The sequence below is a fragment of the Episyrphus balteatus genome, chromosome 1, assembly GCF_945859705.1.
Source record: "Episyrphus balteatus chromosome 1, idEpiBalt1.1, whole genome shotgun sequence".
Lineage (NCBI taxonomy): Eukaryota > Metazoa > Arthropoda > Insecta > Diptera > Syrphidae > Episyrphus > Episyrphus balteatus.
The window spans coordinates 29329139-29344419 of NC_079134.1; the positions used below are offsets into that span (position 1 = coordinate 29329139).

Sequence of the window (15281 nt, forward strand, 5' to 3'; positions counted from 1 at the left end):
AAAAAATGAAACTTATTTTTTTTTTTTTTCATAAATTTTAATTCATTCGTCTGGGCCTTTTGAACAATTTTTAGCACAAAACCGTAAGAAGGAGTAAATAATTTCTTCATCCTGCCCAAAAAAATGTATCTATACACGTAGGTATTTTGGTAGGGAAAAAAATGGTAAAAAATAAACCTAAAGAGAAACCCAGGCAACAAATAGCTATCGTAGTCGTTCTCGTTCGTCGTCGGTCGTCCCTCTTGGGAGGGCAACACATTATTTGATATAATTTGCTGATTGATGGTAAAGAATTCCTTTTACAGACAGGATAAAGGGGATGCCAGAGATGCCAAGGGTGAATTTAATAGCCCCCACAAAACCTACCCTTAGGGTAAATTTTATTTACTTTTTGTGTTGTGGATCTGATCTTTGTTGTTTTTTTTTTCGAGTTCGTCCTATAGAATAATACCATAGCTAATTGTGTTGGTTTAAATATACACACACACATTCAAACTTTAAGTTACTGTTATAAATATACAAGTAGTGTATACACGGTATACCTAGAGAAATAAAAATATGTATGAATATTTTGGCACCCAAACCCAACCAAGAGACATTAATTCAGTTTTTCTTCTTCTTCTTCTTTTTGAGTTTTTTTTTAGCTGCTCTCTCAAAGTGTGGAAGAAGACGAAGAGTTTGAGGAGGCTATTATGCTCTTATATAGAAGGTGAATGGACTTTTTCAACACTGGGTTTTTGGGGCTATAAGTATATTCTTTGGTCCTTTTTTGTGGGGGAGTTAGGTAGGGTTTGAGTGTAACAAAAGTTAGTCTGTTTGTTTGCCCATATTGAACATACAAAAAAGCTATCATATAATAAGTATAGAATGGTTGGGTGGGATTTTGCGTAATAGAACCTTGAGGTACCGAGAATCTTTTGGGAGGTTATTGGACTCCGGGTAAAGAAAGTTTTTAACTTTCAAGGACGCACATTTTGTGTGAGTAAAAAAGTATGTTTTTTTTTCTCCTACCGACCAACACCCTTGTCATTTGTGATGGGAGTAATTTTTCACAAAATAATCTGGGTTTTTTTAGTTATGGGAATTTAGTGCGGGTCAAGTGTTATAAAAATGAAAGGTTAAACCAGGGGTTTTTTTTGGTATATTTCCTGACACAAAGGTTGGCTTACTTAAAAAAGATAAGATTGGCTAATTTTATGATGTGCTTAATATTAATGTCATAGAAGTAATATTCCAACAGAGAGCAATTTTTAAGATTACAAAAGAAAAGTCCTTTTAGGATTCACCTGTTTCAAAAATATGTGGCACGAGGGAAAAAGCGTGAATGCCTGGCCTGGTTGTGAATTACGAATTTGTTTTGTAAAAATCTAAATGTTGTTACGTAAGTAGAAATTAAGACTTAAACAGATTTTAAAACATCTTCTTTAGCAGAATAGTTTTTAAGCACAGGCTCTAGAGAACAAAAAGAGATAACGGATTCCAACTTAACAATGATGCAGAAGTATTAGGTAAGTTCTTTAAATTAAGGGTTCAAACGCGTAAGATCGGCGGCGTGGAACATTGTTTATTTGTCCAACGGAATGGACTTTTTTCGATGTCATAGACAATTGACTTATATTACAGTTAATGCAGTTTAAATTAACCGACATTTTCCATCCCTATACAAAATTAATATCTATTGTGACTTACTGAAACAAATTACAATCATAAAGATTTATATTATTGCCCTTTAAAACCTATTTAAAGTGCGGTGATAAAAACAATAAATTGTTTGCGTGGATTTAAACTATTAGAAACCATTCAAAACAAAAATTTCAACAACCACATTTTGAAAACATAATTTTCTTAGTCTTCACGTCCTTCAATCCTAATTAGCCGTAAATCATTTTCGTTCCATTTGCAATGATTAACATCTCTACAAACCGAGAAGCCCGACGGACGATGACGACGAGGACAGTGGCGGTTACGATGACGACGGATTGTGGTAGCTTGCCGACATAATATTATCCGGCTTCGGTCTTCTTCTCTTAATTCGTTAAATACTATGTTTTTATGAATGTGTGCACTGATTTTGGTTCTTTTTTTTTTTGCTTTTTCAATAATAACCTCTCTCAAAAATAAAAAAAAAATCAGCATCATCGCTTTGAAATCGTTAAGACTCTGGTGGCCGTTCTCCCCCGCCCGCCAGTAGAAAAGAACAAAAGAAGAATCACTTAAAAAAAAAAAAAAATAAAGTCTAGAATTAGTAACGTCTTTGACCTCAATCATGGTCGTCGAATATAGTCATATCCCCACAAGTTCCAATATAGGAACCTCTTAAGAAACTGCATAACCACTCCATTGGATATTTTGAATCATTTTCTTTTTTTTTTTCATTCTTCTCGTGTGTTTCTGCATTCAGTGTGCATACGGTTTGTAACCGAGTCACCATTAAAGTCAAAGAAAAACGATGAACAAAAAAAGACTCATAAAACGTGTGTTGTGATTTAAGCATGATTTTTATGCGATTTGTGATTTATGCAAAACAAAACGCAGTAAACGATTATCAATTACGCGGTTCAATGGGCGAATGCGTTATAAAATTTTGTTTTTTTTTTTTTTTGTCTCAAGTTTTAATTTTTTTGTATGGTTCTTTTTGTGGAGGTTTTTTGTTATATTTTTGTTGAACGGTAACCATTCAGAGTCGGAGGTTCCGAATAGTGGGATTTTTTTGTTTGTAAAATTCGAAAAGTTTGTACTTGTGTCTTTTCAAGACTCGGCCAACTAACCCAACTCTGAATATCCAAAGAAATATTGTTCGGTCGAATAACTTCATCCGACATCGATAAGCGCTTGAAGACAATGGAGAAAATGTAGCTAAAGCTTTTAGTAATGTCAAAATCGAGTGAAAACTCTACAAAAGTAGCCTGCAACTGAGAAAGAACTTGATATATCTTCTACTTACACTACAAGCTACAGCTACACTATTGTATTGAAGGGGGCAAAATGGAACTGGACCAAAATTGTCGATTTAAAAAGTTCGCCTGTTGATTTGTCGGCTAAACCCATTGATTTTCCTGTTTCGATTGTGGATTTACCAAAATCATCCGTTGATCTGCGAATTCTTCCGTGGGTTTGATAGTGCACTTTGTTGATCTTGCAGATAAATTCGATGTTTTTTCTAGTGTTGATTTAACATGTTGGCATGTTGAATTGTTATATTTGTTTGTTGATTTAACAAGTTCAACCGTTGATTGGTAGGGTTAATGTTTATTTGAGGAATTCGACTGTTGATTTTCCGGGTTCGTTCTTCCATTGGTTTGCAGATAAGTCCCTTGATTTTTTTTTTCGGGTTCACATTTCGATGTAACATATTCACACCGAATTCCTTCGTGATTTTTTTGGATGCTTCTATTGGTAAACCGGGTTTTTTCGTCGATTTAAAAAGTACGCATTAGTTAACCCTCTGTAGGCACACCTCTTTTTTGTGACGTGATAGGTACACGGGTGCGAATTTGGCTTCTACTTTTTCATGCCGCTAGAACTTTTTTATGTCTCATAGTTTATAGAGAAAACTTATATGAAAATGATGTAGAATTTTCCGAGAAATTCGAATATTGTTTTCACAATTAAAAAAAAAAATGTTTTTACACCATTATAAAGAGACTTTTTTGCACCCATTTTTTTTTTAAATTGTAATTTTTTCATTTTTGTCGTGCCAAATTCGCACCCGTGTGCTTTACTTGAAGTTCATCATACTCATTTCCAACAGTGAGGTAGCACAGTGGCAAGGCACTGGTCTAGTAACCTAGTAACCCAACAGTTGTTGATTCGATCCCCGGTGGCTGCCAGTACCACATAGAATTAAGCGGATCGCACCTTAATTTAAGCGGATTTCTGCATGGTTTTTTGCTGAGATGACTTTCACCTTAAATTTAGGTGACAAGTCACATTAATTTCTTGAATGCGCAAATTAAAAAAAAAAAAAAAACTGGCAGCCACCGGGGATCGAACCTACAACTATTGGGTTCACTAGGCCAGTGCCTTACCACTGTGCTATCTCACTGTTGGAAATGAGAATGATAAATTGCAAGTAAAGCTTAAGTGTGACTATAATTTTTGGTCGTTTTTTTTTCTTATTTTAAGGTGACACTTTTTTCTCCGTGTATCTGTTGATTTGCGAGTTTTTCCATTGATTTCCAGGTCAGTTTGCTGATTTTTATCTTGGATTCTTTCGTTTATCTTTCAGATTCTTGGTACACTCGAAGATTTTAAGGATAATTACCTGATTTTGTATGTTAAGAAATCTTGAATTCTGCTGATAATTTTGGATAGCACTCTTAAAAAAATTTATACGCTCAAACATGATACCTTTTATTTTGAATAACGACTTTTAAATTCGTAGATGAAATAATCGGTCAATAGTTAGGTACCATACTGAGTTTCATTTTTATCAGTACTCTGCAGATGACAAGTCTGCCTTCTTAAGAAAATCATAAATCTGAAGGCGCTAGCTAGGCTTGTTATTAGTATTAATTTTTAAAATACATATTGAAAATGAGCACTATTTTAAAATTTTCATAAGAGGACTTCTTTAAATATCCGCAAGAGGTTAAAAAAAAAATAACCAAGGTAGTTAAAAAAGATCTAAAGTCTTCTATAAACAGTTGAATAAACATCACTTCTACTTTCCCAAGTCCGTTAATAAATATTAAATTATTCAAAAACATAGCTCTGTTCTATGAACACTGTGATGTATCGGAATATAAAAAAAAAGTAATATGTATTAAAATATTGACCTTTTCGTGCATCTCCAGGATATTAAAATTTATTTTTTTTTTTAATAATCACAACACGTTTTTGCCACACACACGCTCTCGTATCATAACACGCAACATCGCATAATTAAATCTAATTAAACAAGAGTCTGACATCCCAATCGATAAATCTTAAGTATGATCTCATTAGCTCCGGCACGCTGGCCGCTCGATACGCGTGCCCCTCATAACACCCGCATCCTGCCTGACTGACAAAAAGCCGTCAAAGCTTTTCCATGTGATTTGAATAAAGAATAGAACATCTGGTCCATATTTTTTGTTGTTGTTGTTGTTGGGATAATGTAATAAACCATAAGTTAGTATTTAAATCAATTCAGAGGCATAAATTAAAAAAAAAAAAATTAACGATGCACTTAAATGATCATCATTCAACAGACGACAAAAACACAAACAAAAAAAAAAAAACAAAAAAAAAATCAATTTAACCGGTTAGAGGTGTGAAAAATTATGTCAACTCCAATTAAATTATCCTTATTTTGCCCAACACACTTCACATAACCCAACATATAATTCCAAATGACATTTTTCTTTAATATGCTCCTCTCCGCATATCACCACCGATTATCATTAACTCAGATGATACTTTATGACTATCGCATACAGGAGAACCATCAACACAGTATAATTTCATTAAAAAAAAAAACTGCAACAAAAAAAAAAAAAACCCTAAGGTAAAATTTTTAAAATCTGCAGATACTGATGGTGCATCCACAAAATGCAAATTTGAAAAAAAAAGGAAAAAAAAAGGATACAACCAACATAAAATGCGTAAAATGTTGTTGACGTGCGCTGGTGCACAATTCACATTTATACGTGACTACCTTACTTATAGATACCAATATACCTGAGAGAGAGAATCTCAAGATTCCTATAGACAGGTACTTTTGGTGAATTAAAAAAACCTACAAGGAAACTACTATACTTACTTTGAAGTTTTGTAAAGGTGCACGGTGCTGTGTCGATTAAAGCTAGTTGCAGGTGTTTCAACGATGACTTATATTCGCCATTCACTTTGAACATAAATCCAAGACGCAGGTGAGCTTCATTGGCACGTGGATAGTCTGGATTCAGATAGAGTAATTCTCGAAATGCCCTTATCGAGCTGAAATGAAAAAAATAAAAAAAAAAATTGAATAAATAAAAACATGTTATTAAAAGATGCATTCATATGTGACTTCGATACAGGACAAAAAAATAATAATAAAAAAAAAAAAATTGGAGCATATTGCGAATGGGAATTCAATTAAACATTTAAAGGTGAGCAATTTAAACAAAGACTGATGAGGTGTATAGAATTGGAAGTAAAATACTTCTTAACGTACTTAATTTATTTAATTTATTTTGCAAAATCCATCACACTTAGAGCCGATTTTTCAATCTTCTAATAAACAGTCAGTTAACTGTTATTAAGAAATGGTAACGGAGTTATGAATACCAGAGTTATGCGCGACAAAGTTAAGCGCGTCAAAGTTACGCAAAACCGAAGTTACGAAAAACCGATGTTATGAAAGACCGAAGCTATGAAAGACCGAAGTTATGAAAGACCGAAGTTACGAAAATCCGAAGTTACGAAAAACCGAAGTTACGAAAAACCGAAGTTATGAAAAACCAGAGTTATGAACACCAAAGCTATGAAACGATGTTTTTTTAATACATTTTTGATTCTTAATACATTTTTTTTCAAATTAGGTCATTTTTTTAAGAAAATCCCCCTCCTGGCTAAACGGAGGGGAATAGACACCCCCGTCCCATACAATTTTTTTCTTGCCTTGACTCAACCTATACGCTCTAGCTTTTTGGTACGTTCCTCTCGTATATCCTTCATCTCAATAGTTGCCAACCCAAAAACATAAACAAAAAATACCAAGACTGGAAACTCGGCGGTCAACTGACGTTTGCCTACAAGCTGCGAGGTGTGGTGAATGTCGTGAACCTATCGTTGTGTTCGTGTCAAATGTGTGGTGAATGTCGTGAATCTATAAATGTGTGCGTGTTAACGTCATTTACCAACGTGGTGGCTTTCACATATATTCACAGACAGCACTGTACACAAAAGGGTTTCGGGGGGAAAGACGTACGAAAATTTCCAGTCTTGGTATTTTTTGTTTATGCCCAAAAACATCGTTTTATAGCTTGGGTGTTTATAGCTCTGGTTTTTCATAACATCGATTTTTCGTAATTTCTGTTTTTCGTAACTTCGGTTTTTCGTAACTTCGGTTTTTCGCAACTTCGGTCTTTCATAACTTCGGTTTTTCATAACTTTGGTTTTTCGTAACTTCGGTTTTTCGTAACTTCGGTTTTGCGTAACTTTGACGCGCGTAACACTGTCGCGCATAACATAAAATATTCCAAATTTGTATTCATATTTTTTTTTTGTTTTCTTGTGTTCTTCAAAACAGCTTTAAAACACTATTTTTGTTGCGATTATTCCTTAGCATCATTTGTATTCGTCTCTGAAAGAAGCAGATAGTTTTATTTCTCTATTAAATGTTTTATTCCTAGGAATAATATATATCTAACTGTTGCAAAATTTATTTTTTCTCTATCTTGGGAATAAGTACTAACTGACTATTGAAAAATTGTCTCTTAAAACTTAAAATCCGATTAACTCAACCAAGTTGTTGAAACAACTAATTTGCATATTGCCTCCTGATAAATATCTCATCCCATTCAATTCAAATGGTCTAACATTTTTTAAATATAGAAAGTTGTCTGCAACTAAAGTTGATTGATAGTTTAATTTAAATTTGCATGCAGAAATGCATTAAGCATTATTATCGAATACAATTGGAAATCACCCCATGATTAAGCTAATGTTTTTTGGGTTCCTTATGAGATCCCATTAAGGACAATACAATGGCACGTAAAAGCATGCACAAGCTTATTTAAATATTTATCCCTAAAAATGTGGCAAAGTCTATTAAGAAATTAAAACTTTTCCTCTATCGAAAATTTAATCAACACGAACAAGTTTTTTTTTTTTTTGCGAAACCCTAAAACCCCACTATCCAAGCAAATAACAATAAATACAATTTCATAATGATCAAAAATAGAAAAAAAAGAAGAAAAACCTAAAAAATACTATTATTACCAAACATCCGTCGCCCACTCTCTTCTACTCTGAACGATTAAGTACACAACAATTGCGGTAGTAAAAATATCAGCGATATATTGTGAAATATTATGACGATGACGATGCCGATACTGACCTAAGTTAATTTGTTGCATAGTTCCCCCGTAAATCGTGTATACATACTTTTTTTTTTTGCCTTTTCATTCCTTTGAATTTATTACTTTTTTATTTATTCAAATTTTTGTTTTTGTGTTTAATGTTGGTAATCCATAAACGTTGTACGGAGTGAATGTTTACAAACGGGATTTACAAAATAAACAAACAAAATTCAAAAAAAGAAGGAAAAAATACCGGCCAGCTTTAACTTATGAACTGTGTACGAACAGTATGAACATTTCTGGTTGGTTGGACCAGTCTTTCAACTGATATTTATCCCCAAATGTCTGCTTTGAGGCACAAGATACAATTCACTATTTTTCGTATGACTAATAGACTCACGAGGCTTTATTTATATTTTGGCCAAATAATGGTGATATTTCAAAATAGTTTATAGGGTAAACACTGAAAAATTAAAGAAAAGTCTTAGGTAACACTTTTTTTAACAAGGTTCAAAAACCGAAATCAAAATAATAATGATACAAATTAGTACAATTGCGTTGAGTTGACTCAGTTGGAATTAGTAGCATAAGAATAACTCAATTTTAATAAGTACCCCAATTTCAATGAGTAACTCAATCTCAATGAATTACTCATTCTCAATAAGTTACTCAATCTCGATGAGTAACTCTGTTTCAATAAGTAACTCAGTTTGAATGAGTAACTTATTATTGACGAGTAACTCATTTTAACTCAATTTAAACAATGAACTAACTAAATTACAAGAAAAAATGGAAAACTCAATTTTATTGAGTAACCTAGTTTCAATGGTCAACTCAGTTTTAATGAGTAACTTATTTTCAAGAGTAACTCAATCTCATTTTTAATAAGCAATGAACTCAATGAACAATGAACTCAACTCAATTACAAAAAAGTCAAATCAGTTTGAATGAGTTGATTCAAATTCAATTACTCAAATTCAAAGATGTTTAAAAATTCAATTTTAATGTGTATTTACTCATTTTTTCAACTTCATTTCAATAATAAGTACAATCATATTGAATTTTAAATCAATTTAAATGAATTATTAATAATTATTATTAATAAATAATTAATGGACCTTTTTATTTAAATAAATAGTTTTTATAGGCTTTTAAAGAGTTTGTAATTCAATTTCAATGAGTTTTTAACTCAATTTGAATTATTTTTTACTCAATTTCAAAGTTTTTAACTCAATTTAAATGAGTTTTTTAAATCAATTTAAATGAATTATTTATTAATTACTGCGACCTTTCTATTTAAATAAAGTTTTTGTAGGCTTTTAAAGAGTTTGTAATTCAATTTCAATGAGTTTTTAACTCAATTTGAATTATTTTTTATTCAATTTCAAAGTTTTTTTAACTCAACTCAAAAGAGTTTTTAACTCATTTTCAATGAGCTTGTAACTCAATTTCAACGAGTTTTTAACTCCACTTTAAGTTTTTTTTTTTACTCAATTTCAATCAGTTTATTAATGAATTTCAATGAGTTACTAACTCAATTTCAATTAACTCAAATTAAAAGAGTTTCTAACTCAATTTCAATTAGTTTTTTATTCAATTTTAACGAGTTTTTAACTCAACTTAAAGATTTTTTAACTCAATTTCAATGAGTTTGTTAATGAATTTCAATGATTTTTTAACTCAAGTTCAATCAATCAGTTTTTACTCAATTTAATTTATTTTCTCAATTTGTATGAGTTATAATGGAACCCTTTTAAAACAATTTAAAATTTGGGAAGCCCACATAACAAACTGAACATACCCTAATTCACTATAAAGAGCAGATACAAATCACCATATCTGATGGATATTTTTGGCCACCACCTGGTGGCTGACGACTACGAGGACGACGAGTAGTAATGTATCTAAACGTGTGTCTGATGGAGAATGTTAAGAGTTTCTCGAAGGCGGATTGATTACGTGTACACAAAAAAAAAAGGAAAAAAAAGATCTATTTGATCATGACGACGAACGTTCGACGGTTAAATCGAACCAAAAAAAAGGATACCTTCAAGAAATCTCCCAGGAATGAACCGAGTACAAAAAAAAAAAAAAACTAAGCAATGCACAACATAAGAAATGATGTTTGGTCTAATGTTTAGCTATTGAATTACATCTGGACCGTGGACTGAATCCGCATCAGAGAGATTGGTTTGCTCTATGGAAACGGAATTATTCCACATGAGGGCGGCTGCGGCGTTCGTTGGTTAGTTGAATTTTCATCATCAATACCTGGATCGGGATTAATTCTGTGAGAGTTCCAAAGAATTGTGCGCATGTTGAGGAAGGATTAGACACAAGACAAAGAATAAACAACAACAACAAAAAATAATCTTATCCACATGTAAATGGAATGTGTACAGGTAGGTTGTGGTATAATAGCTTGACATCAACAGGTAGATTTTTCCACATAGAATCTTAGATACGACACGATGAACGAAGACGATGTGGAGTGTGGTTACTTTCTAGAAAGATATACCCTGGGATAGGATCTCTTTATAAATTCTCTAAGCAGGTGGCCAGTGAGTAGAAGTAAAAGAAGATCGGTACAAAACAAAACAAAACTTTTTTTTCTTCTTCTTTTTTGGTCCTTTTATGTTGGTATCTTGGAATTTTCTTACTTATTTCTTCTCTTTTTTTTTTTTTTTTTTGTTAATTTTGGATATCTTATAGGAACAATAAGGCAGCGTGCGCAACAAAGAGACATTATTATCCTTCAGATGCTAGAGTGTGTATTGGTACATGTTTTCGCAGATGGTGGTTTGTCTACTTTGTATGGTTAACGTTGAGACTTGTTTTAGAGAATTTTTGTTTTTTTTTTCCATTATGGTCCTTGCCAGACCCAGAAGATCCAGAGAGGAAAGGAAAAAGTGATCTTAAAAGCAAAAAAAAAAAAAGAAAAAAACGATTCACATCCTCTTTTTTATCTTGATGAAGTTATAATAAACTGGGCCCATTCAATTTCATGTCCTGTGTAAACAATTGATGCGTTTAACTTTTTTTTTTCTTAAATTTTGTTCCTGTCTGCTCTTTATTTTAATGCCCTTGGCAGCTAAATAATGTGTTTTTTTAATTTTACATCCTATTAGCATGACAATTTTTTTTTTTTTTGTAGTTGTTGTTTGTGGGAAATTAAATTGGTTTAAAATTAAGTGCTTGAAGCTGATAGAGATGTTGGGGTGTCGGAAACGGAATTACAATCATATAAATTATTGATGGAAGTTCTTGAAGAGTGAAAGTCATTCAAAAAATGTGATTTCAGCAACCGATTTCAGGAAATTCGTTAAGCTCTTACAAGAATTTACTAGAAAATTTTATTTTCTATATAAAAATTCCGACAAACATTTTTACTCACGTTCTCAATTTTTTGAGAAATAAATAAATTTATGGGTGAATTTTATTCGCAATACCATAAATGGTTCTGGAATTGGCATACTTTTTCGCAGTGTTTAATATTGATTTCGAGCAATATAATAAATTGAAGCTGTTACATCGACAAAACTGATCCTTATGACTCAGTTTTTTTATGTTAAAAATCACCGGTTTTTTTTTTTGAAAATTGAAAAACCAATTTTTCCATCGCACTTTGGATAAAGAAACAATTTTCACCCATTTCTGAAATAAAGAAACTAGTTTGAAAACTGACTTATCCAAAGAGTTTTGAATCAATTCCAAAGTTGTTGAATTATTTATTACATAGTGCTCAGTTTTTGTAATTTGTAAATTGTAATGGTTTTAGTAAAACCGTTAGCGACCAAAGAATTAATGATCGATTTTGAAAAACACAATTTCATTTATAAAGAAGCATTATTGAAGAGAAAATTTAATAATGCTTATTTCAAATTGCGATGAAAATATTGATTTAATTAAGTTAATTCTATTTAAAAACGAAGTTTTGGTCATTTTGAAAAGCCAAGCCACGCATATCGAATGATTGAAAGAAATAATTTCTAAAAAGTTGGTTGATTTTATTTTTAGTAACAAAGTCAATACCTTTTTTAAAAACTGCAGTGGGTCCAATATTTAATTTTAATTGTTAAGTTTTGTACAAGAGTTTCTCATCCACTCAATAAATTGTATTTAATTTTTTTTTTCCCACAGATTTTTGGTAATTTTTTTTTTTGTTGATGAGCATGTCCTCCGTTGAGACGAAATTGAAAAAAAAATCAGGCGGAAATCATATGAATTCATTCGATTCATCGACATTAATCCGGCCATTACCGATCGGCAGCTTTTTTTTGGAGACATGTTTGGTAGGTGATCGTTTACGAATGCTTGTTTGTTAGGCTTAGTTTCTTCAATGCGCAACATAGCGATGATTTTATTTCATCAATGTTATGACTGAAAGTTATGGTAAATAAAAGCGAAAAGGTAAAATCATTACTCCTCAAAGACATTTTGAGTTATTTCGCAGATCTTTCAGTAGTTCATTTGAGTGATTCCAATTCGCTGTTTTAGTGCATTTCGGTTGTTCTTCGGTTTTTAGATTCAAATGGTGTTGTAAACGGATTAAACTTTTTCAATTCCAGAGTAATTATTTCGAGCCCAGAACAATAAAATTGTTTTCTGCAATTAGGGCAAAATCAAAGATCATCAAAATCGGTCGAGCCGTTCCACAGTGTGTCGAGCCAATACAAAAGTTTATCATAAATACTTGCAGCTAAGTTTTTGGAGTTTTAATATCTTTTTTTTGTGTTTTTATGGCAGGAATAGAAAAAAAAATTACAAATTAACAAATTAAACAACCTATTACTTTTTGTTTAGTATAATTTATGAAATTAACATTTATTGAAGAAGCCACTTGTGAGCAAAATTAATTTTCTTTTTGTTATATAAACAAAAATATACTTTTGGTAAGGTTTTTGGTGTGCTGAACTCAAATCCGAAGTCAGAAAAATTCTATTATATCACGTTTTTGAAATATTCCCGTTAGAAAATCTGAAATGTCGTTTTTTAACAGATTTTGAGGTTATGTTCTTGAACGTGGTGAATTATTTTAAATAAATTTATGACAGTTTCTAAAAGAACTAAATGTTTTCTTTTAAAGCCCGTTTAAATCTTTCCAATATCTTTTTTCTTTGAGAAATCTTAAGTTGAAGTCAACTTGTTTTGTTTATCTTCTCTATACAAAAAAATCGTATGTTTCATATCGTTTCATAGCAAATCTCGAATAGTTTTTTGTCAATCGCATTCAAATTTTGAAATAACGTTTTATTTGCATTTTCGTAAATTCTTATATCGGCGAGGTTGGTAAATACGCTATAATACACAGTAGAGCGTGGCCGGGTCAAGTAGGTTAGGTTAGGTAGAAATGGCGGGTCAAGTAATTATATTAAAAATTTAGTATGCAGAAAAATATAATTTTTTTCTTGTTGAAAACAATATTTAAAATATTTTTAATTACATAAACAGCTTTTTGTTACTTGTGTATGGCTAAAAATTATTAAAAACATCGATTTTTTCATTTTTGTGATCCCCTTAAAGATGTTTCTCAAAAAATTAATTATTTTGAGTACTTGACTCGTAGCACATAAATGTGAATATCTCTGGTAATCGCAAATAGAAGCAGACCAAACTTTGCCAATTGTATAGGCCTAAGGCAAAATAATATAAAAAAAATGATCGATATGATTTTATATGTTTTTTTTTTAAATTAAGTTTAAAAATTAAATTTTTTTTTTTTGCCATTTATCAAAGAAATTTTAATAACTCATATATAATTTTATAAATTTAATTTTTTTGTTATATGTTTTACAACAACACTCAAATAAACAAAATAACATTAACAAAATTTTTCAAACAATTACCAAACGTGAAATATACACTCTCAAAGATTGCTATAAATTCCTCAAAATACTTTCGATTTCCGAGGTACTCATGTTTCGGAGCTTATTTTGAATACATAACCTGGGTTATTTTCTAAGATAAATATGTTTTCATATGAGTTGACACTTCTCAATTATATTTTAATAGCAAAAATATTAATTTTTAACAAAAAAAAAAGTGATTTATCATAAGGGGACGACACACTGTGCGTTCGGTCGAGTCGCTCTTGAATGAATAAATGATGTATTTTAGAATTTTACTTCAAGCGTGATTATAAAGTTCCAAAATGGTTTCTAAGCTATTATTATGTTGAAATATCTCGAGTTCACTCTTAAAAGGCGACAGACACTTAAGTCCAAGGAAATTCGAGTTTTGTAGTGTCTACTAGTCTGCCATTCTCCTTAATTATTGTCAATTTTTTTGTACAACTAAATCGAGTACGATATTATATTATTTCAGAAATGGAAATTTTTCAAGAAAACAAAGACCAATTATTTTTTAAAGAAGAAAATTTCATGGCTTAGTATAGCCAACAATTTGTTTTTATTATGAAGCCTTAAACCCGACTTTTAATAATATGTTCTTTATAATACTGATAACGATTAGAGGTTTTTTTTTAAAACATATGCCCCCGTATTTATAAACGTTGTATAACTTTATACAACTGTTTAAATTTGGAAAATGTGATCATTGTTTATTGTTGTCTTATACACTGAGGGAAAAAAACAAATTAAAATCAACGAAAACCACGTTGATTCAACTATTTTTCGGAATGATTTTGCGTTGAAGACGAAAATTTTAAAATCAAAGTAGAACAACGTTAGTTTAAAGTGGTTTACCGTAATAAAACATCTTTAAATCAAAGTTGTTTCAACATTAAAAAAAGGCATCAATTTATAAAAAAAAAGAAAAAAATGGGCAGCCGCTCGGGATCGAACCTACAACTCTTGGGTTACTAGGCGAATGCTTTAAATAAGACTGTTAGGGTTTTCTTTTTTTAAATATTAAATAGCAAAGTTTTTCTTCAATCTTCTTCGTTTTCCTAGAAATTTATTTTGATAAACAAAAAATGTAATTCCATTTATATATATATTTTTTATCTTGTAATATTCATAATGAAATACAATAGCAATAACAGAATACAAAAAAAAAGAATACAAGTCATTTACCACCCAAGTATAAAGCATCCAAGAAACAAACTGATGGAACAATGAAATGTATTCTCTTTTCTGTTACATAAATTTCTTGGAAAAATTATCTCAATTCACAAAAAAAAAAAATAAAAAACAATATTTCACCTAAATATCAATTCAACCAGAAATAAAAAATAAGAAATAAAAATAAAACACACGTTTTAAGGCGTCACTATCTTTGTCGTCCTGTATAAGTCGTCCGTCATTCCTTTTGTTTCCGTAAACAAAAACCTAA

At 31.1% G+C, this 15281-nt stretch overlaps 1 protein-coding gene across 4 annotated transcripts in view; it reads right to left on the reverse strand.

Moving 5' to 3' along the window:
- Nucleotides 1-15281, reverse strand: part of LOC129921512 (lysine-specific demethylase 6A) — a 132562-nt gene that overhangs the window by 38137 nt on the left and 79144 nt on the right. For all 4 annotated transcript variants that reach the window (XM_056003371.1, XM_056003372.1, XM_056003370.1 and 1 more), the window contains one exon: nt 5744-5919. In XM_056003371.1, the coding sequence (XP_055859346.1) occupies nt 5744-5919 (176 nt within the window). The remainder of the gene's footprint in view (nt 1-5743; nt 5920-15281) is intronic.